General features: G+C 42.2%; 3 protein-coding genes across 5 annotated transcripts; 2 read left to right on the top strand and 1 right to left on the bottom strand.

The window, feature by feature from the left end:
- The first annotated feature begins 124 nt into the window (after nucleotides 1–124).
- Nucleotides 125–3,807, top strand: mrpl38 (mitochondrial ribosomal protein L38). The gene is made up of 9 exons (XM_070990949.1): nucleotides 125–220; nucleotides 821–1,009; nucleotides 1,133–1,264; nucleotides 1,361–1,563; nucleotides 1,698–1,770; nucleotides 1,871–1,916; nucleotides 2,235–2,393; nucleotides 2,761–2,897; nucleotides 3,026–3,807. Exons 1-9 carry the CDS (start codon nucleotides 136–138, stop codon nucleotides 3,160–3,162), a joined length of 1,161 nt encoding a protein of 386 aa, XP_070847050.1. The 5' UTR covers nucleotides 125–135; the 3' UTR covers nucleotides 3,163–3,807.
- On the bottom strand, nucleotides 2,140–23,571 carry fdxr (ferredoxin reductase). Of its 3 annotated transcripts, XM_070990946.1 has the most exons (13): nucleotides 23,147–23,571; nucleotides 20,777–20,886; nucleotides 18,145–18,240; nucleotides 17,180–17,302; nucleotides 16,874–16,987; nucleotides 16,665–16,766; nucleotides 15,620–15,727; nucleotides 13,222–13,306; nucleotides 10,900–11,099; nucleotides 10,634–10,805; nucleotides 10,371–10,544; nucleotides 9,320–9,474; nucleotides 2,140–3,114 (listed from the first exon to the last, which is right to left on the bottom strand). In XM_070990946.1, the coding sequence occupies exons 1-12, from the start codon at nucleotides 23,226–23,228 to the stop codon at nucleotides 9,344–9,346; spliced, it is 1,497 nt and encodes a 498-aa protein (XP_070847047.1). In that variant the 5' UTR covers nucleotides 23,229–23,571; the 3' UTR covers nucleotides 2,140–3,114; nucleotides 9,320–9,343. The 3 variants fall into 3 exon arrangements, with proteins under 3 accessions (XP_070847047.1, XP_070847046.1, XP_070847048.1); XM_070990945.1 differs by lacking the exon at nucleotides 2,140–3,114 and having other exon boundaries at nucleotides 9,253–9,474; XM_070990947.1 differs by lacking the exons at nucleotides 2,140–3,114; nucleotides 16,665–16,766; nucleotides 16,874–16,987 and having other exon boundaries at nucleotides 9,253–9,474.
- On the top strand, nucleotides 4,885–8,850 carry LOC139350053 (polysialoglycoprotein-like). Its single transcript, XM_070991146.1, has 6 exons — nucleotides 4,885–4,958; nucleotides 5,060–5,254; nucleotides 5,495–5,545; nucleotides 5,617–5,703; nucleotides 5,942–6,099; nucleotides 8,845–8,850. Exons 2-6 carry the CDS (start codon nucleotides 5,137–5,139, stop codon nucleotides 8,848–8,850), a joined length of 420 nt encoding a protein of 139 aa, XP_070847247.1. The 5' UTR covers nucleotides 4,885–4,958; nucleotides 5,060–5,136.
- Nucleotides 23,572–23,793: the final 222 nt, after the last annotated feature.

Here is a 23,793-nt window from a genome sequence, read left to right as displayed (position 1 = left end):
TCACCATTATTCTCTGCCACTATACTACGGACAGTCGGTCCTACAAAAAACGACATAGTTAAACATGCACGGACTTGTTTTGCTCCTCTCGGCTACCGTAGTTTCGAAAACGTCGAGGAAAAAAAATACTCCAAGATGGCGCTGCGCACGGTTTGTGCTGCTACCTTGCGAAGTGGGACAGATTTAGGGGTCAATAATGCGAGGACACTTGTTACAACAGGTATTGTACCGTTTTTACTCAATTTCATAGGGTTTGCATTCGGAGCTTCGTCACCGAACGTCAGTATTGCATAAAGATCTCAGGATACGGCTCGTGTGAAGCAGGCTCCTTTACATGCTATGAAGAAAAACATGTCACCAAACTCCAAGGAATAATGTTACTAATGTTATGAACTTAGAAATGCAGTGGTCGCCAGCGGGAAACAAAAGAAGATACGTGACCTAGCTTAAGAGTAGTAACTTTCTTTAATAGTGTCACCAATGATACGGTTATCATGTCACATATTAGCATTGACAATAGCATGGTTTGAGGAAACATTTAAAAAAGAACAGGAAAGTCAATTCAAGTACTTCCGTATGTATTTGGTGTATCTCTATAAATTAACAAAAATTAACAGATAAAAAAATGTTTCAATTAGGCTTGTATCACTCCCCTTTTTAAAGGTAAAACTATCAAATATTTGAGGGGAGTTTCGCATGCATACAAGATGCCCTCTAGGTAGCCTGGTGACACTGCTGGCAGGAATAAGCAGACAACATGACTTTTTTTTTCTTCTTCTTATGTCACTCACACACTATTGTTGCTGTTTCCACGTGACAGCGTTCCTCTGCAGACGGGCACGTCCTTTGGGGCCAATGCCAAATCAGGAGATTGACCATAAGAACCTGGAGTCACTAGAGAAGTATCGCAGCTACGGTCGTTACTTTAAACATGCCGAGGAGGCAAAGAATAAACCTGCCTGGTGGAAGACGTACAGGGGCTACGTGGAAAAAGCCGATCCTGAACACGGTGAGAAGTGAAGGAGCCATGGCTGAGTGGGACTGGTGGTGTCAAAGTGGTCAGTCAGGGGTTTTATTTCATCGCTGCTGAGAACTTTCACAGTTCGCGGTTTAAATGAGACTTCTGTTTCAGGAGCAGAGCGAGTGGACATTGGACTGCCATACTGTCAACCCTCCAGGACCAAAGAACTTGTGAAGAGGAGGCAGGTGATGAAGGATAACAAGAAGAACATTGAGCTGGAGAGGGCTACTCGTCTGCGCACCTGTAAGCTCACGCACACTCACCATGAAGCAAATGATTAAGCTTCAAATTGATGTGAAGAAATCGGTTCAGTGTTTTATTTTCTTGTTGTCCCACCAGTTAAAATCCCTCTGGATCAAGTGCAGGAAGTCTGGGCTAAGAGCAGCGGTCCGTTTGATATCATGAGACTGGCAGAACACTACGGGGTCTTCAGAGATCTCTTCCCGATGGCGTATTTTCTACCTCAAGTCTCACTGCACATCAGCTATAGCCAGGACAACAGTGGTCAAGTGTATTATGGGAATCGGCTGACGCCAACTGAAGTATGTTGAAGGAACCTCACACATCATTCCCTGCATTCTGTGTCTATTTTGCTTTTAATTCACTCTCTTTTGCTCTGTTCCCACCTGTTAGGTGTCTTCTCTAACTGTCCTCTTTGCCGTGTTTTCTTCTCCAGGCAGCATCTGTCCCTCAGATCAGGTTTGATGCGGAGGAGGGCTCCCTGTGGACTCTTCTGCTCACCTGTCCAGGTCAGCATCAGCTCTCTGCTTTTCAGGAACGAGTCAAAAGATGATCGATGAATTCTCATCATTTACAGGCTGTCTAAAATCATTTTTCCATCTTTTTCAGATGAGCATCTTCTGGATAACGAGGCAGAATACATCCACTGGCTAGTGTGAGTATTGAAGCCAGTGCTCTTATTTGTATTTAGAAAAACACATGTTGAGCAAGTTGCCTTTACAGGGAGGTTTAAAAATACAATGAAAACCTTTAAATGACATGCAGACATGGCAAGATTTTGGAACATCACAACTAGCTTGGTTCAACATAGAACTTACACACGGGTGTGCTGTGTAAACCCGAACCCTCCACTGCATATACACCAAGAACAGGCTTTTCAGTGATGCAGGAGCCCTTTATTCAGGAACAGTATGAATACATGCAGTTTTAAGATTGCTTAACCTCTTCTGCCTCAAATGATCTGTTTCCACAGAGGGAACATACCAGGCGGAGCAGTGCAGGCCGGGGAGGAGCTGTGTCACTACCTGCCCCCCTTCCCTGCCAGAGGAACAGGCTTCCACCGCTACATTTACGTCCTCTTCAAGCAGGAGGGACCCGTCAACTTCCAGGAGGATGCCAGGCCGTCACCATGGTGAGCAACACACTCAACATGCAGACAGGAAGCTGATGCTCTTCACTTTATTTGGAGTTGTGGTATGAAATATAACCAAATCAATTATATATATGTGTATGCTCACTACTGCATAGGATAAGTTCTAAAAGAAACTTTTCCTTTTCTTGACTGTAACCTGTAATGATGAGCATGTGTTATGGGCCTCAATCACCAAAACAAAGGTTGCTGGTCAGCCGATTTTATTTCCTTTGGACAGAAAATACTAATTGTTTGCCCCTGCCGTCAGCTGTGGTGAAATCTGCCATTGAACTGTAGTCACATTAACGTGTGTTCATGTTTGATGCAACAACCAAGACACTCAGCTTGTGCTGTCTCTCCTCTCTAGCCATTCTCTGATGGATCGAACATTTAAGACGGTGGATTTCTACAGAAAGCACCAGGACCATCTCACACCTGCAGGCCTGGCCTTCTTCCAGTGCCAGTGGGATGAATCTGTCACCAACACCTTTCACAACACACTCAGTGAGTTTTCTGGCCTTCTGGCTTTTTGACAAAAACAAGATGAAAAGGTCTGAATTGGGACAAAATGTTTGTGAGGCCATTGCCTGTTCGTTAATAATGAAGCCTGTCTGTTGCATCTTCCCCTGCAGACATGAGGGAGCCGGTGTTTGAGTTTATCTGGCCTCCAGTGTACCACCCTCCGCAGGTCAAGTTCCCTCATGGACAGCCCCTGCGGTACCTGGACAGATACAGAGATGGAAAGGAGCACACCTATGGAATATACTGATTATGAGACACATGCTCACAGAAAGGAGAAAACGCACTTCCTTGCAAATGAGTACTGATGTATGGCATATTTATGTTAAATAATAAAGCATTTTTCAACTGTGCTGAGACTGTATTATGTTTACATCTGCCATGGAAGTTATGTTTTTGGTCCTGATTGATCATTTATCAGTTTGATAGTTGGAAATGAACAGCAGGGCATTTCAGCTATTTGTTTCAATATAATTTGGTGGACAGTTTTGGGTGAAAGAACTACAAGGTCTGGAAATTTTGAACTCAAAGTGAAGCTCAATTGATTTTACATTACAGCTGTATCGATTTTAATCCTTTTTGTCAAGCTGTCCAACATGAGACCAACAGAATTATTGGAGTGCAATGTTAATTTGTGGAGGACTCTTTAGTGAAAGAGGAAAAACTCCTGCACTCTTAGTTCCACTCCTAAATGTAAGAATCTCTTAACTTGGTTAAAAACTCTTCTGAGACATGTTTGGAGGGATTGTTCAAAATATTACCTGAAGCAATATGTAGCATTTAGAACAGAGCAGTTATACTCTGCTATTTGCATTTGAGCTGAATTGACATTATGCTACTTTTTCCCAGGGGTGTCAAAAACATCCGAAATAAAGCTGACACTGGTTTTGTTGGCGTCATCTTTGTGCACACTTTTCAATTTGGGACTAAATTCTCCTTCTAAAATCGCTCTGATGTAGCTCCTCGACCAGCAGCAAAATTTACTTCATCCTCTTTATGTTTCTATTTCAGCTAATTTAAAAAGGCCCAATTTATACATTTCTATACGCTTTGTAAATATGTTAGCTTGTTGCTAATTTCACATGGGAACAGCCAGGAATAGCCTGACATCAGACTGAATAAAGCTGGTTGTGCTTATGGTTTTTGGTTTCAAGCAGATTCCTGCTTGTTTCTCATCATGCTGACCTTTGAAATACCATTCAGATATGGCATAATAACGTGGTATGGTAAGTTGCCAGGGTAACTACATCTCAAATTGGTGCACTCTGCATTGACGCTTGTTGAAATCAAAGGTTTTCCACCTTTCAGGGATTCAGGACTTCGTCTGACTGAAATGGAGAACACTGTCAGATCCAACTCAAGCTTCTTACTCTGAAGTCCAGCTTTTACCTTTTGGTATAGGATTCAGGGCTCCTCAGTATTCCTGATTTAAAATGACCCCTTTCATGTGATAAAAGGTGGGCAGCATTTCAGTGGAGCTGATTGAGGTGGAGCTACAACTGAGTGGTTTAAAGCTCCCACTCAACTCATGTGAAGTGTCAGATAAATATCAACCATGAAGTAAAAACACATGTCCACCGTGGACACTGGGCCTGCAGCACATCAATCACATTCTGCATCAGTAAAAATGTTTCACGTGTAGGTTTTTTGGACAACATATGTATTAGTTAGGGACCACTTTTATTGGATTGCACACATACTGTACAAGACTGAAACTGAAGTCAGTGAGCTGTGGTCATGCTGTGGCCCCAGTCTTGAATGGCTGCTATGCATTTTCCAAACCGCCAGATGTCGCTGTGCTTCCTGACTTTGAAGCCCCACAGCTTGCTTCAAATTGCTTCAAATTGCTTTGTTTTGGCATGGACGTTGGCTCACATAAATCCCAGCATAGCTCTGTCCTCATTCATCCTGAACAGGTCAGGGCTGTTAATTTTGTGTTGTCATCAGCCTCCTAATTACAGCCTTAGTTGCTTTCATAACTGTGTCAACAGGAGGGAGATCTTTGAAAACTTAAGTTTTCCCTTTTGATGGAACTTTAGACCTAAGGTTGCATTGCAAGAATTGCACTTTAACAAACATCTAAAACAAGTAATATGAAATAAATAAATCCAACATCCTCAGAGCTATCAGAGAGAATTGTTTTACAGGCTTGTCACAGGAAGGGCTGAATCTCAACGAGCTCTGAAGGGGATTAGAGCTGATCAGCAACAGCTGCGTCACCTGCATGCTGGCCCTTTTTAAACAAGGCATGGGACTCAGAGAGCATTTTCTCCTTGCATCAGAAACAATGGGAGCTGCCTGGGACCTGCTTTTTTGTGTGCTGACTGCTTGGCTTGCCACAGGTTTTTATATTCTTTCTGTTTCAAGTTTGGTTAAATTTAGGTTTGGTGGTTGTGGTTAAGAATTTGGTGCTGGAGTATAGTGAATTTAAAAACAGGCTTTGGTGATTTCAGGTGATCATTAGCACACAGTTTGCTTTGTCAGAACTCTTAACTTCCTTAGCTGCTGTAAGAACTTGTGCTATCAAACAGCACAACCATTTGATTAACAAGTGTTCTGTCATTGTGTTCTTGTTTTTCCAGTTGGTGGGACAAACAAAAGAGATGATCATGGGCTGCAGGATACAATGGAAGGTAAGAAAACTTCTGGCAGAATCCTTTTGGAGTTTTTCAAACTAAGTCACTTGATTTCCTTTGTACTACAGATCTGTCTCCCAATGGAATCTCTATGAGGAAGGCCTTTGCACTGCTCCAGTCAATGGAGTCCATGTTGGAGCGAGAAGCTAAGAAAGGTGAGCAGGTTTCATGAAATCCTTTGTTAAAATGCAAGTTTGTTTAGAGCCTTGGTCTAAGCCTCACAATGTGGTTTATCAAGCTTTCAGGTGAGTGCTTTCTTATGCCATTTTATCACTTAGGAGCTGAGAAGCTGGCTGGAGCTTGAGTTTCAGCTCTGAAACATTTGTCTCTTTTGGTAAAAATCCTTTCTTGGTCAGAAACATCCAACTGCTTTTGTCTACTGTCTTCTTTCAGTGCAACTGGAAACCAATGAAGTGGAAGCTGAGGCATCACTTGGCCACCTGAAATTTGTGCAACAGCCCCATAAGAACCCAAAACTGGCCAGCGACAACCTGACGGCCAGCGACAACCTGACGGCCAGCGACAACCTGACGGCCAGCGACAACCTGACGGCCAGCGACAACCTGACGGCCAGCGACAACCTGACGGCCAGCGACAACCTGACGGCCAGCGACAACCTGACGGCCAGCGACAACCTGACGGCCAGCGACAACCTGACGGCCAGCGACAACCTGACGGCCAGCGACAACCTGACGGCCAGCGACAACCTGACGGCCAGCGACAACCTGACGGCCAGCGACAACCTGACGGCCAGCGACAACCTGACGGCCAGCGACAACCTGACGGCCAGCGACAACCTGACGGCCAGCGACAACCTGACGGCCAGCGACAACCTGACGGCCAGCGACAACCTGACGGCCAGCGACAACCTGACGGCCAGCGACAACCTGACGGCCAGCGACAACCTGACGGCCAGCGACAACCTGACGGCCAGCGACAACCTGACGGCCAGCGACAACCTGACGGCCAGCGACAACCTGACGGCCAGCGACAACCTGACGGCCAGCGACAACCTGACGGCCAGCGACAACCTGACGGCCAGCGACAACCTGACGGCCAGCGACAACCTGACGGCCAGCGACAACCTGACGGCCAGCGACAACCTGACGGCCAGCGACAACCTGACGGCCAGCGACAACCTGACGGCCAGCGACAACCTGACGGCCAGCGACAACCTGACGGCCAGCGACAACCTGACGGCCAGCGACAACCTGACGGCCAGCGACAACCTGACGGCCAGCGACAACCTGACGGCCAGCGACAACCTGACGGCCAGCGACAACCTGACGGCCAGCGACAACCTGACGGCCAGCGACAACCTGACGGCCAGCGACAACCTGACGGCCAGCGACAACCTGACGGCCAGCGACAACCTGACGGCCAGCGACAACCTGACGGCCAGCGACAACCTGACGGCCAGCGACAACCTGACGGCCAGCGACAACCTGACGGCCAGCGACAACCTGACGGCCAGCGACAACCTGACGGCCAGCGACAACCTGACGGCCAGCGACAACCTGACGGCCAGCGACAACCTGACGGCCAGCGACAACCTGACGGCCAGCGACAACCTGACGGCCAGCGACAACCTGACGGCCAGCGACAACCTGACGGCCAGCGACAACCTGACGGCCAGCGACAACCTGACGGCCAGCGACAACCTGACGGCCAGCGACAACCTGACGGCCAGCGACAACCTGACGGCCAGCGACAACCTGACGGCCAGCGACAACCTGACGGCCAGCGACAACCTGACGGCCAGCGACAACCTGACGGCCAGCGACAACCTGACGGCCAGCGACAACCTGACGGCCAGCGACAACCTGACGGCCAGCGACAACCTGACGGCCAGCGACAACCTGACGGCCAGCGACAACCTGACGGCCAGCGACAACCTGACGGCCAGCGACAACCTGACTGCTCATAAGAAAACTGTTCAGGAAGACAAAGTGGGAACACCTAAAGGCAGGGAACTAGGAACCCCAGTACACTCCAGTGAGTCCACATCAGGGTCTCGCATGGTCAAAATGAGAGTTCGTCAGAGAAGAGGAGTCAGGAGGAGCATTAAAAGAGTTCATTGAAGATGTTTCTGCATGTACTGGGGTTTTATCTCTGCTTTAAATAAAACACTAAACTGATTTGTGTCATTTTATATTTTTTTTTTTTCCAGAGATTTGCACAGATTATACCTGCAATGCTTTCCCAGTATTAATGTTCAAGATTTGAAATGTTCTAATTTAAAGCAGAGGAGCATTATGAGTTTAAGTTAAACATGCAGTTGCATCCATTCCACTGAACTGTTGCTGCAGTCAGGATGTTAACCAGTCTACCTGGCACAGGAGTCTTGTCAGAATGTATTTATAATCTGTGGTCAATGTTTAATTGTGAAAATGCCCAATGGGGGGTGGAGAGATAAAACTAGTCAGGCTTTACCCATCTCAAACTATGGTATTTTTAATTGATTTGAAAACATGTGAGACTTGTGATCTTCAAGGATAACTTACAACATGGCAGTGCCACTTTCATGTTTGATTAGGCACATAAAATCCTTGGGGACACAGTGTGCAAATATCCAAATCAAAGACTCATGTCAATACATAGTTCAAGTACCTTGGTGTTTGTGTATCAGTATTGTGCAAGGTTTCTGTTCAGTTCCTGTTGTCAGCAGTCTTCAGCTGCTTGGCAGCATTCAGAAGAATCCTAGACTTTATTTTATTCTTGCAACATATTAATTCCTGCTCTAAGTTGTTTTAAGTCAGTCAAAATCTTTGCAAATAACCAGAGGTGTGTCCTCCTGATGTTAACAATTTTTTATATCTCCAACTCAAAGTACAGCCTAAGCCAAAACCCACCATGTGTGACATCTAAGATTACAAACAAGTAAGAAGATACACGCCTGATTCCAAAAGTTAGGATGCTGTGAAATGTCAATTTAAAAAGAACACTATGATTTGCAAATGTTTTTGACCTATATTCAATTGAATGCAGTAAAAATAAGATTTAAAGTTAAGATTTAAAATTAAATATCTGAGATAGACATCAACTGATCAAACTTTGTAAATACACATTCTGAATTTCTTAATCTGAAACATGTTTCAGATAAAGAATGCAGCATCACCTGAAGGATAAAAAAGTCATGGGCATTTAATTTGGGGTTTCAGCCTTGCCCCCTTCATGCAGACATTTCTTCATGACATTATTGTTTGTAGATGGTGAAATACCTAAATTCCTTGCAATAGTGTGTTGAGAAATGTTCTTAAACTGTTGGGCTATTTGCCCACTCTGTCTTCACACAGTGGTGAACCTCACCCCGTCCTTGCCTGTGAATGAGGATGCCTGTTTCACACCCTGTTACCAATGAATCTGTTTACCCGTGGAATGTTCCAAACAGGGGTTTTTGGAGCATTTTATTAAATATATTCAAAATAGACAGGATATTATGAAACATCATATGAAGTGTAAGTGTAAAAAAGATTTGTGAGCATATAGTTTGTACTCTTAAACATATACGTACATACATATTAAAACAGTGCAATACAATAGGTTCATGAATGATAGCCTTCATTAGAAAGTCATGTTTTGAGAAAAGAGACAAATAATCTCAGGGTAAATTACAGTACCCACTACTTTTCAATGTGTACTCTGTGTACAACATGAATCAAGTCTATGTTGAGTACTTCATAATGCTTTTTTTTCTGTGCCCATTGTCATCAGTCAGTGATGCTCCCATCAATGTGATACTGCAACATGTACTCAGTGCCCAGTCTTCACCTGTAAACAGCCTCTTGTCTTCAGTCACTTTTGAGCCACCTGCAGCATCTCCTCCACAGTCAGTAGTTTTTCTCGGGGTTTTCCAGTGGCTTCACCCCGATTTATCTCCACCCTGTCAATCTTCTCCCAGTCTGAGAAAATCACTGGTCTCACTCCTACAGACAGTAACATAAAAACCACATTTGGCTATAGTTTAATGACGTGTTTTTAAGGCCAACAAGCCAAATGTTACATAGATGTGAAGCATGTCATGAATAGATTTGTGCTGAACTGTGTGCAGCTGTGACATAGCTTTTATTTTAATTCATCAAGATACCGGAAATTACTGTGAACTAACAGCACAATCACATTCTTAGAGCTTGAATCATGATGAAAAAAACATTTTTCTTTCCTTTAGGAAACATCTCTATGAGGAGCGTGTGTATGTGTGTGTGTACAGTATGTGTACTTGCTGTAATAATACCACAGGTACATGAAATGAAGAAGAAATTTGCAATGAAGAAATGTAGCCAAGCCACACTCTTTTAGCTTTTAATCAGCCTGACAGCACTGTCTGAGAGAGGGTGACATGTTGGCATTCGGTGTGATAGTATCCAGAGAGTTGTTACATAACAAGAAACATTGCCTCATTTTCACATCATGATAATAGTTGTGCAACATACTCTTAATTTATTGTTGTGTGATACTATCAAGTCAACATGGAGCACAATCTCAAAGGGTTTTTCCAGCACCTGGTTGGATCTGTGCCACGAGAATTCAGGCTGTTCTAGGGTCAAAGGGAGTTCCTACCCAGTATTAGAAAGGTTGACCTAATATGTAAATAGCTTTCTTGTAAACACTGCTGTATCCTTGAGGTCTAACAAATGTACCGAATGCACTTCCCTCCTTCACTTGCTCACCTTTTACTTCTCTTTCTATGATCTGATATTGGAACCACAATTAAAGTCCCTTATGACTCTATTATGACTAAACAGACAAATATATCCAAGTACAGGTCAGATAACAGGGCTCAACAGAAGGTGATGAAACAGCCAAAGGAGCAGTAGAGTACCTCTCTTTTCCAGCAGGCCACTGATGCTTTGTGAACCAGGCCTGGCAGCAGACACGTCCACTGTTCCCGAGTCCATGTCCTCCAGTAAGGATCGTGCAGTGTCAAAACTATTGTTCATCGTTGTGGCTATCACCCCAGTGGGGCCTGTTTTCAGCCAGCCACTACAATATAGACCTAGAAAGAAAGATGGATTCACTTAGTTTTTTTCAGTTACAGGTTTAGCTCGCTAAGCGGTCTTGTTGTTTGTGGTATTTACGGAGTACCTCCAGCTTGCTGAACACGACCCATGCTGTTTGGCACGATGGCTTTGTGGGAGTCAAACGGCACTGATGGATCAATGGGGAGGCTCTTGTAGCCGATACTGCTAATGACGAGGCCGCAGGTCACATCCTCCACTTCTCCAGTGAGCACTGCCCGGGCTCCCTCACCTGAACCCTGCTCACACGGAGGTAGCCAACATTAACCAGGCCAATGAACTAAGCAGCTGCATGTGACGGACTTCTTATTTTAAAATCCAAAACCTGTTTACCTCCAGCCTGTTGACAGCTAGGCGGATGCCAGCTGTTCTGTTGTTGTCAGGGTTGGCCAGGATTTCAATGGGGCTCCGGAAGAAGCGAAAGGCCCAGGAGCGGGAGGCCTTGCTTCGCCTCTCCTGCTCCTTCTCTCCTGGGATCTCCAGGGCTGTCTTCAACATGAGCTCTGTCAGACGCTTCCTGGGTCGAGGCAAATCTGACACAGCACAGAAATATTTGCTTAAAATGAGAATCTTTCGGCTTTGAGATCATTTCTGATCCCAAATTTAAAGTGCTTACAATCTCTACGCTGTGTATTTGTCTATAATGTGGATGTGTGTGTGTGTGTGTGTGTGTGTGTGTGTGTGTGTGTGTGTGTGTGTGTGTGTGTGTGTGTGTGTGCATTAGTTGTAATTTCATTACAAAAACCGACAAAATTCGATGTTTTCATTTCATTTCACCTGAAGCTCAATATCAGCAGAGCCGATGAGCTTGTGTTGGACTACAATGCTTCAGAAATGGATGCTGCTGTGGAGAATCTACAAACTGTAAAACGTGGATGCTTCACACACATCTTCAACCTGGCAGCACAGAAGATCTATAAAATCACCACAATTTCAAGGTGGACATCCAAGATTAGTGTCATCAATTCAGTATCTGACCAAATGTGGAATATAACAGTCTGCACTTCTGCTCCTGATTCATGGAAGTGAATAATGGCCAGAAAACATTATGATGTAACAGTGAAGTTGACCTTTGACCTTCTGGATATAAAAATGCCATCACTTCTTTTTACCATTCTCATTTTATCCTATGAGACACTTGTGTGAAATTGTTTCATAATTCACGAATGAATTCTTCATGGCCAAAAATGTGATTTGTGTGGTCACACAGATGTTGAACTTTTACCTTTGAACACCAAAATCTAATCAGCTCATCTTTGAATCCGAGTGGAGATTTGTGCCAAATTTGAAGGAATTCCCTCAAAAGGGTTCCTGAGAGATCTTCTTCACGAGAATGGGACGTATGTATGTTTGTATGGACAACCTGAAAATATAAAGGCTCCAAAGTCTTCTTCACTAAAAGAGCTGTTACAAAGACTTTGTTTACTACAAGTCATTTATTAAAGACTAAAATAGACCAGAAACCATAGACCAGAAAGCTGATGGCTCTTTTTAATTAAGACATTAACTTTAAGATAAGCCTTAATCCAACTTCTGATCTCAGGACTAACAGTATACATAGTTGGCAAAATTAACAGTAGTACATATATGCGTGTGTGTGTGTGTGTGTGTGTGTGTGTGTGTGTGTGTGTGTGTGCTTAAGTGTGTTTTCATCTGAGCATGTGTGCCTATGCTGTAAATGCATGCATGATCTTGTGACTTCTGCCATTTTACTAAATATGGAAAAATGTGTAGGTGAGTCTCTGAAAATGTGTGAACATGCACAGACGTGAGTGAATGCTAGCTATCAAAAACCCATACAAGAACCTGCACACAAAAACGTCAGAAGTGATGAATGAAGTGAAACCAGCAGTCTTTATTTTGGAACAATGTTTAAACCCACTGGCCTTTGTAAATTTCCTGTAAGTGCATTTTTTTGATGTGCTGCCGCAACCACGAACCAGTCACCACTGCAGTGCCGCTAATATTATCACTGAAGGTGCAAGTTTAGAGGCACTGACAACAAGACAGACAAAAAACACCAGGTTTCTGATCACCCTTCATTTACTGCTTATCATGTTTCACAGAGATGCGATCAAGGTTCTCATAATAAGCCATGAACAGAGGCAAGGTGACTGTTATCGCTATAAGATGGAACATGCTCAGCACTGTCAATGTCATGTCTGCAGCAAGGACGATGACCAACCAAAAGGTCATTGGGACACGGACAGCATATGGCCTTAACCTGCAGTTTGTTACACCAGCAGAAAACCTTTCGGAACCACCCAACATCTAACACCAGCTGTGTTTCTTAAGTTTCCATTCACCTCACTGTGTATGGGCTATAGGTCTCAGTATGGTATGTTCCGGGTGTTAACCACAGCTTACATTACTTTCTTCCTGGTGACATTTTCAACAGTTTCTGCATTACTCAAGCTGTATTTTTCTTAAACTCAGTTATTTTTACATGTACTGCTAGTTTGATAAAAGAAAAAAACCCTCACAAATTCTGTATGGCATATTAAAAAATATGTTACTGTATGTGGAAAAATGAAGAATAAAGTTTGAATGTCCACATCTTCCATGTTCATGAATAGAGCTGACTGATAAAGCAGGAAAAAAGAAGTGGCATACTCAAAAGGAGGTAAAATACTTCAACAGAATGTCATTTCTCACCTTTAACAGCCTCTGTGACACCCTGAAATTCAGCTGCAACCATCTCAGGTCTGGTGTCCGGCAGGTTCACCATTTCTCTGAGCTCCTGTAGACATGAAGAACATAAGAGGGATGCTCTGTAGCAGCCTCTGTACATGTTGATGAAAATGGACAGACTTTTATACATATGATTACTTCAGCTGTGGAGTGTACAAAGAAGCCATGACTGTCTATAACAAAACAAATCATCTGGCAAGAAAGGATTACTTTTCCAAAATTATGACAGAGAATGCTGAAACTCCAGAACATTATTCTGCCACATTGACCGACTGCTCAACACTGCCCCCACCAGTCCACTGTTCTTTGCACCAAACTGAAGAACTTGCATCGTTCTTCACTAACTAACTCAAACAGGGTCAGCATTGCTGCAGATGTGAACACAGATGAGCTCCATAACCACTGTAAAAAAATGTAAACATGGGAAAAACGACCTGTATTACATTAACTGAGCTCTGAGTCTAACTCGTCTACCTCATGTGTTGATCCTGTTCCTACAGCATTTTTAAAGCGGGGGTTCAACAGTGTTTGAAGTCGTGTCTTGACAATTGTGCTTAAAATAGCTGCTGTAAAACCATTACTAAAGAAACACAACCTGGATACTAACACACCTTTTAACTACAGGCTGATATTCAACCTTCCATTTATCAATAAGATACTGGAAAAAATAGTTTCAGTGCAAATTAATCTCTTTCTTAAAGAAAATAACATTCTGAAGGACTTTCAGGCTTTCAGTTTTAAGAACCACACCACTGAAACTGAAAACTTTAGCTAAAATAATAATCAGTGACTTCAGACCAATTCTGATGAAAACAAGGTCTAAATTCTTGTCCTTTTAGATCTACTGTAAGTGCAGCATTTGATAGGATTGATGGTGATATCTTAATCATCTTGAACAGTTGGTTGGTTTTTCTGACTGTGTTAAAGTGGTTTCAAACAAACATCAAAAGTTTCACATCAGTCTTGGAGATCATGTGTCTGAGAATCATGAAATCTGTTTTGGGGTTGCACATGGCAGCTGCCTGGGTCCATTACTGTTCTCACTATACATCCTGCCACTAAGTGATGTCATTAGAGAACATACTGCATGTTTCCATAGTTATGCAGATGACACACAACTGTACATCTGTGCTGAACCAAATGAGTCATAGACTCCTTTACTAACAGTGTTTTGGCAATAAATAAATGGATGGGCAACAACTTCTTGAAGGCCTGACAGCCTGCCTTCTCCCCACCAGTGAAGGAGCTGGCACGTCCCAGCCCACAGGGAAAAAGACTTGAGAGTAGAAACAGTAGGTTCTGCCTTCCCTCTCTGTCACACAAGCACACAGTCACATTCTTTAACAATAATGAAGCATCTTCCACAGTCACATCCAGACCTAGTGTCAAGGGTGCAGTCAAAAACAACAAACAACAAACAAGGAAATAAACAATTTGGGGCTTTTACCACTCCTGGGAGAGGCTATGGCTTCCCTCAGGACGTGGGCTGTTCGTCTCTATAAGTGGAAAAGCATGTCATGCATGCCCAGCAGTTAGAAGTCACAACTGTGCTCTACCTCTAGATGGCCCCACAACAAGATTAGTGGGGAGTCGCAGGGCAGACGCCACCTGTCTCTCTCTAATGAGGGAGAGATGGACAGCACTCACAACTTCATCCTTGGTGCTGAGAATGCTATCACAAGGACACAGACTTCAGTTTGTTGTCACTTCCCCCTTGCTTCTCAGGGATAGTATGTTCCCAGGCTCAGGGGGAGTCGGCTTACGTTCTACAGGATGAACTTCTCTCACTCTTAGAAAAGAGTAATATTTATAGTGCTCCTCGAACTGAGTCAGAGCGGCTTTTATTCTAGGACTTTTCTGGCTCCCAAGTGAGGGCGGAATGGCATTCGCCCGATCCTCCATCTTCAAGCTTTGAACAAATACCTCAGAAAAAACAAGTTCAGGATGCTCACTCATGACCACAGACATGAGTTTGCCGGGCTGGGGCAGAATATAAGAGGGTCGGTCTGTGAGGGGTCTCTGGAGCAGGGGTCTACAGCGGTTCCACATAAATTGTCTGGCGCTCTTTGCAGTGTTTCACACCCTGAAACATTTCCTTTCTGTTTCTCAGTGGGCATCATGTTCTGCTCAATATTGCTCATTCAAATCTCGAACGTTCCTGCATTATAGAAAGTGTTTGTGGCTTTACGTGACATGGATGTAGCAATCATCAGCCAATCATGATATCTCACTCATGCCACTCTGAGAACCAGAGTTACGCAAGTAACAAAGTTTTTTCTCCTGTTAGACTTCTGATGGCTACTGATGGTGTGTTTCCAGATCTTAATAAGAATTTGCAATAAACCACAGTTCTGATACACACCTTGATTGTGCAAGCGACCTGTATGGGTCCTCTTCTGCCAACAATTAGCACCCTGCGGACCTGGCTCTCTACCAGAGCCTCCAAGGCTGCCTGGGTGATGTCAGTCTTCTGCAAGAGAACAGGAGAAATTTTCAATTTCTGAGGGGTTATAAAGTTGCTAAATGTTTCCAGTGATATTCCAAAATACTTTCTATATCGTGTTACTTCTGATGCTGCATGACCACAATTACATGAAGAGCTGGAAGTTGTCTATAGCTGTCAACATGTCGCTGGTAAAGTGACATCATGTTCCATCAGTTTAATGGAAGGTAAGGTTCTGTAGGCGGAAGTCTTTTCTTTGTCTAAACAGTCAGTCTCACAAACCAGTTCTCTTTTTTCAGAACAAAGTACTGCAATATATCAAACATGATGCTGACACACAAGACAGACAGGCCTTCAGGGATCTTTCCATGGAAGTGTATCTACACGTTTACAATATTATATTACATTGTCATATATTCCCACATCAAGACCGCAACAAAGATGGCTTTTTACTTTTTGTGTGCGTTGCAGCCAGATTTAGTACCGTACCAGATTTGCCCAAACTCCTAGTTTTTCAGTAGCCCACATGTGGAACACCAAAAAATTCTGAAAATCATTTGCAGCTTCCAAAATTTTGATCTACTCTCTCTCAATCAATCAAACACTGGAGATTTCAGATGTAGGTGGAGTTTGCACACAAGTTGTCATGGCGATAGCTTAGCTGTTATCACTTTAAGGATGGAGCTGCTGTCACGTGGTAGGAGGTGGTCTTTATCTATAGAGAGGGGTGGGGAGGATGGGTGGTGATCTTTTTACACAGACAGGGTTGCAATTTGTGCTTTGCCACACTCAATGAATTGACACCTTCATATCTCTCAGATCTCATCATGCTATAAACAACAACACATTATTTGCTTAATTATACTTCTCATTTATATGTTTAAGACCATGCTGTGTGGTTCATTGGCTTTTTTGCTCTACATTTAATACTTATCTGAAATAACCACGGCTGTGTGTTTCCCACCTTTAAAATGTCAATGGGAGACAGCAGGATTCTTGCTACATCCAAGGCCACATTGCCTTGACCTAGAATGACTGCTGTTTCACAGCTCAGGTCTGGACTCAGCTGAATGGAAGAGATAACAGAAACTGACACAGAGATTTGATGATAAAGAAAGAAAAAACAGAAAACGATAGTGATCTGACAATATCTTCACAGAGTCTAAGGCATACCTCTCGACAGCTGGGCAACCCATTGTACCACCCCACGAAGTCTTTGGCAGAATACACACCAGCCAAGTCTTCTCCTGGCACCCCCATTGTCCTATTTCCCTCTGCCCCATAACTCTACCATAAATATACAAAAAACAATGCGTAAGGATGCTTACACACACACACACACACACACACACACACACACACACACACACACACACACACACACACACACACACACACACACACACACACACAGAGGACAACTTTTATATACAGGTTATTTTGCTGTACAAGTGCTACGATGTGTTTTCATATTCTTACCAGTACAACTGCATGGTAGGCTTGCTGCAGTTCCTCAATGCTCACATCCTTCCCCACATTCACATTTCCATAGAAGCTACAGCGTGAATGTTTGGCTGTCTGTGTGAATGTGTTGATGACGTTCTGATGGGAGGAATAGATCAGGATTATTCAAACAAAAAGACTAAAAAGTGTTTTATAGTTCTTATTTAGAACTGTGGTGTTCCAAAGTTGCTGTTTGATGACCATCTGTCATGTCCTTTTAGGACAAAACAGTACAGTACTTTAATTTCCTGCATAATAAACACTAAATGTGTACTTAAGTACTTTCAATACTTTAGTCTTATTACATGTTACACAGTGAACAACTTTAAAGCACTATTATATTTTGGGAAATATGCTTGTTGACGTTTTTGCTGAGATTTAAACAAGAAGATTCTGTTAGCTTAGCTTAGCATAAAGAATGGAAAACATAAAGATAAGCTTTGCATAAAGAATAGAAACAAAAGGAAACAGCTAGCCTGCCTCTGTTCAAACATAAAAAAACCCCACAAACATCTGCCCACCCGCACCTGAAAAACTCGCAACTATACTGCTGTTTTCCATTATCCGTGCCAGTTTTCAGGTATTCAAGATAATTATCAGTGTAGCTGACTTGCAGTCTCGTGCACGTACTGCTACAAGGATTTAAACAGGTTTGTCTGGGATTATGCCTGAGTTTTGTTTTTACGCAGCGTACCAACTATTGTAATCAGCACACCTGGAACTGGAGTCTGCATTTTCTAAAAAGGAGTCTGCATTTCCTAGAAATGATCATGATCAGAGAGGGCAAACTTGTCATGTCCACATTATGAAAATCAAAGCCTGCAGCCTGCTGGCTAGGTGGCTACTTTAAGGCTGCTGAGAGCCCTGCTCTCATACTGTTAATATCCAAAGCGTGTAGGACGGTTATCTGTTTTCTGACACATCTTTATAGGATTAGAGACCTTGACTTCGGGATGATCAGGGGCCACCCCGAACCTGACCAGGCCAAAGGGTACAGGCAGCCGCTCATAAATGTCCACCTCGACATCTTGACGGGCCTGAGAGGATGAGAAGGACAGAGATACATAACATGGAAAATGGAATCCTTTTGATTACAGCTGGAAATATGCAATGATTGGGCAGACTGTGGCCCTTTAGGCAGAGTTATAGAATAACATTGGTGTTTCATGTGTTTTAGTTTTAGCCATGCTAGCAGTGTGGCTCTAGGGATAGCAATGTTGGTGTGTTGGTGAATCCTGCTGTGAACTATTCTTTTAGTGGCACCATGAGGTTCCTGTTTGTGGCAAATGTTTCAACAACTACTGGAAAGATAGCAAAAAAAAATTAAGTAGACACATCCTTGTTCCCCTTAGGGTGAACTTTGGCAATTCCTTAACCTTAGCTCAGGAACACTTCAAAAACCATTGTCTGTGAACACAGTTCATCACTGCATCCACAAATACAAGCTGAAACTCTGCCATGCAAAGAGGAAACTGATATATAAACCAGATCCACAAACGCTGCTTCCTTCACAGTCAGACTGTGAAATTCTTTTTGAAAATCATGAATGCCACGTCCTCCAGGCTAAAGAGGAGGAAGACCATCCAGCATCCATTAGTGCACATGGCATGGCTAACATTTGTGAAGGCTCCATTAATGCTGAATATCATCTACGGGTTTTGGAGCAAAATATGCTGCCAAGAAGGCGTCTTTTTCAGGGAAGGTCTTGCTTATTTCAGCAGGACACTTCCTGACCACATTCTGCATGTACCCCAAAAGCATGGCTCCATAGTAAAAGAATCCGGCTGCCTGCAGTCACCCACTGAAAAGGTTTGACGCATTATGAAACATAAAATAGGACAAAGGAGCTGAAATCAAACATCAAACCACAATGGGAAAACATTCCACTTTCTAAAAGACAGCAGTTGGTCTCCTCAGCTCCCAAACACTTACAGAGTGTTGTTAAAAGAAGAGGTGATGCAACAGAGCGGTAACTTTTCAGAAACGTGTTGCTGCCATCAAATTCTAAATGAGGATATCAAACAATGAAATTTCTCAGTTTCAACATTTGATATGTTCTCTTTGTACTTTTTTCAATTTATACTTTATTTACATGTTACATGTGTCCCTTTTTTGGAAACAGGGTTGTAACAAACATATCCACTCAGCATGTTAGCTTTGTCACTGTGAACATGTTAGCTCAAAATAACAGTGTCCAACCTCACAGAGCTGCTAGCATGGCTGTAGATATCCAATAAACCCCACTGGTATCTCGAATTTAGGAGAGGAAAGAAAAGAAAGTCATGGTGATTCATCAGTTAAAGATGCAGCAGGCAAATTTGGAAAACACTAAATTACACACAGGTATTAAAATACATCAGCTGAATTTTAGAAATAGGAATTGTGATTGATGATTTGTGTATAAAGTCTAAGAATAAAGTTTCACCTTCCTTCTCTCTTATTTTATTTATGGCAGCTATTTCATGTGCATGGATTTGTTCTGTTGTCAGTTCTTTACAGATTTACTTTAAAACATTCTCGTGTTATTTTAAGTTCCTACATTATATTATGCATTTAGAATGAATATGGGCACAAAGATAAAACAAGGCTAGCTAATTCTGTGACACGAGAACATCACTGCAAAAAACCCAAGCAATATTTAGACAAACAACTTGTAAACGTTTCGCATAGAAAATTATGCAAGGAGCTCAAGGAGCTTGGTCTACACAAAGCAGTCTGCAAGTTATTTCCTGTCCTACTTACAGCAGGCCTACGAGGTTGAGACTATGAGCATCTATCTAAAGCATCAACTGAAAGCTGACAAGATCCAGTCACACAGGGTGTGACAGGTGGAGCCAGGTATTGAACAACGAGGCAAACACCCATTTGTCTGTTTTGACGGGATTATTTGTTCAAGGTGGGCCTGTCGGCAAAAGACAACATGCAGCCAGTCAAAACTGTATGTCTTTAAACTAAGACTTAATGAATATGACATAATCCTAAAGATCATTTGAAACCACCATAAAGAATTAAATGTACACTGTATTGCCACTGTTTTACATTGGGAGTATTTTCTTTGTCCATCAACAAAACAATGATAATTTATGATAAACTATTAAAAAAAAGCCAGACATCATACTACCACCTACAATAATATTATAATAATACAATATACAACAAAACAATCAGTGTGAAGGTATTAAAAACAGTCTTAGAATGGTGAAGTTGATGTGATGTGATGTGATGAAGTTGACAAGGATCACAGTGCAGTAGTAAAGAATGCAGGTACATGAGTATGATGCCTGTTAGGATTGGGCAATATGATGAAACCTTGAAATAATAAAACTGCCAACACTGCCAGAGATTTGGCAGCTACGTCTTTAATAACTTTGGGTTACTTTGCTATTAGAAACAATGACTCAAATCAGTGATTTGTCCTTTGTTGTTCTGTTTTGCTTATTCAAGTATCTTGATTTGTCAGGTGTTTACTTCATCTGGTTAGTTTATCCATAAACAGTTTTGAATTCTGGACATGTTTATACTGTGATAATCCTAATGCTTACATTGTACCAACACTGCGAAAACAGGAAATACCTTGATTAAATGCTGGGCCGTGTAGAAACCTGCTGGTCCACTGCCAACAATACACACCTTCAGCTTCAGGTTACAAGAGGAAAAGCATGCCTTCCCAGGTCCATTTACGCCTAAAGAATCAGCAGCAGCAGAACTGGAATTATAATCGCACTAAACAGGAAGGTGTGAACTTGAAACATCTGCTTGAGGTATAAAGTAGCAGCTCACAAACAGCCAGGGGAAAGGTTAGCAGTAAAGGCAAAGGCAAATTAATTTGTACAGCACAATTCATACACCAGGCAATTCAAAGTGCTTTACAGAAGCATAAAAATACATGAAATCATAAATAGAAAGTACATTTCAAGGAAAGAAAGAAAGAAAGAAAGAAAGAAAGAAAGAAAGAAAGAAAGAAAGAAAGAAAGAAAGAATATAAAAATAATAAAATAAAATAAAATACATTTAAAGGAAAATTAAAAACAGAAGCCACTAAAAGACAATAATTTAGCATTTAGAATGATTAAAATCATTGGGCAAATATATTTACTTTAAGTAAAAGCTGTAGCAAATAATAATGTTTTCAACCCTGCTTTAAAATAACTGGCAGCTGGTGCAGACCTCAGGTGTGCAGGGAGAATGTTCCACAGGTGAGGAGCATAATAACTGAGAGCTGCTTCACTTTGTTTGGTTCTCATTCTGGGAACACACAATAGACCTGTCCCTGATGACCTGAGAGGTCCGGATACTTCGTATGGAGTTAATAAATCTAGAATATATTTTGGTCCTAGACCATTTAATGCTTTATAGACCAACAGTAAGATTTTAAAGTCTATTCTTTGACTCACAATGTAGCAATCTGAGGACTGGTGTGATATGGTCCATTTTTCTGGTGTTTGTAAGGACTCGTGGAGCAGCATTTTGAATCAGCTTGCCTAATTGTTTTTTTTTTTTTGTTTAGGCCGGTAAAGACTCCATTGCAATAGTCCAACGTACTAAAAATGAATGTATGAACAAGTAATTCCCTTAATTCTGGTTATATTTTTCAGATGGTAGTAGGCTGATTTGGTAATGAGCTTTAAATTGTTGTTGTTAAATTCAGGTCAGAATCAATAATTACAGATTATTTCTGGCTTTATCTGTTGTTGTCGGTGACATGGAGTTAAGGTGAGCACTGGTCTTTGACCTTTCATTTTTTTCTGTCTTAGCTGCATTATTGAAGAAAATTCTGGCACATCCACTCTTTGATACACTTACTCAGTGAAAGTAAGGGACTGTAGTCATGTGATGACACAGAAATATAAAGTTGTGTATCATCTGCGTAAGTATGATAAGAACTATTAGGATGCTCCATAATCTGAGTTAGGGGCAACACGTAGATATTGAAAAGAAGTGGTCCGAGAATGGACCCTTGTGGCACCCCACATATTATCTTTTTTCATTCAGACACATGCTCATCAATTGACACAAAGTAGTCTCTATCTTGTAAATAGGATTTGAACCAGTGTCATATAGTGCCAGTAAGTCCCACCCACTTTTCCAGCCTGTCAAGAAGTATGTCATGATCAACTGTATCAAAGGCAGCACTGAGATCTAATAATACTAAGACTGAAGTTTTGGAAGCAGTATTATTCAGATGTATGTCATTTAAAACTTTGATAAGTACAGTCTCAGTGCTGGACAAAATCCAGACTGAAATGCATTAAAAAGATTGTTCTGCATCATGAAAGCATGTGTTTGTTGAAAAACAACCCTTCAATAATTTTTCCTAGAAAGGGAAGATTTGATATTGGCCTGTAGTTACTTATTACTTAAGCATCCAGATTAGTCTTTTTTAGGAGAGGGTTTATTACTGCAGTATTCAAGGTCTGGGGAAACTGACCAGACTGAGGAGAATTATTTACTATCTGCAACACATCTGGAGCTATGCAATTAAAAACATTTTTTTAAAAGTTTGTTGGCAGGGTATCAAGGCAGCATGTTGTGGATTTTAACTGTGATACAGTTTCTGTCAGCCTTGTATGATCAAGAAGGTTAAAATGTGCTAGATTAACTGGAGAACAAGTATTCATAATAAAGGTGTCACTACGGCGAAGAACGGATTGCTTCAGTTACAGATGGAGGGAGTTGGGCATAAAGTTGTACTATATCATTTTTTTGCTGATATAAGTGCTGGGTGGTATATTGGGTATATGCCGAATGACTGAGTGAAGTCCTCTTGTTAAAGCTTTCGGATATCTTCAAGCAAGTGTGTAGCTATGTCGGAAGGCAACTTTGACAAATAATAATTGACCCAATTTTGTACTAGGTTTGGCGCGTGCTGCCTCGATACAGGAAACAGAACACTGACAGAACTGGAGCGACATGTAAAGCGTTAGATACAGCAGGGTGTCTCACCATCATGAAGTCGACTTAGCCATGTACTTCTCGCTGAAGTCCACAATTTCAGCCCGTCAAAAAGCAGTTTGTGGCCGCTCATGCTGTCTGGCTTCAAACCAAAGCTTTCCTGTTATTTGGCAACCAGCTCTGCATCACTAACAGGTACCTCTGCTTTGAGCTTTGGACACTCAGCAGGAGACCCAGAGCCAAGGTGAAAAGCGTTTGTCGTTCCTGGGTAGTGTTCGCAGGCTGCACGTTCTCAACTAGCAAACAGGTGCTAACAATAGCTAACTGGTGCTAACAGTTAGCCACATGTGCGCGTTTGGAACGGCGTTAAATCTATCATACAAACATGAACTTTATCACATACTTACAGTATTATCATATCAGTGTTATGATAACACTGTTTTCAAGGCTGCACATTGTGTTACACTCGCAACAGTCCGTGGAACACCGACGGCTCAGCACATAGGTTCCACATAAACACGTACATCTTTACATAGACTTTTAAATTAATTAGCTCTTTCACTCTGCAGAACTACCATTGAGTGACAGCTAAATATCTTCCTGTGTTTTAGTGGAGATTCATTTCTCGTGGACTAATCCAACCTGTTTGACAACACCTGGCTCTGTGCCGTTTTGTAATGTTGCAAAGTTGTCTCCAT

This window comes from Chaetodon trifascialis, chromosome 21, assembly GCF_039877785.1.
Source record: "Chaetodon trifascialis isolate fChaTrf1 chromosome 21, fChaTrf1.hap1, whole genome shotgun sequence".
NCBI lineage: Eukaryota > Metazoa > Chordata > Actinopteri > Chaetodontiformes > Chaetodontidae > Chaetodon > Chaetodon trifascialis.
Note: the sequence above shows the minus strand (reverse complement) of the source record. Positions and strands in the feature narration are given on the sequence as shown.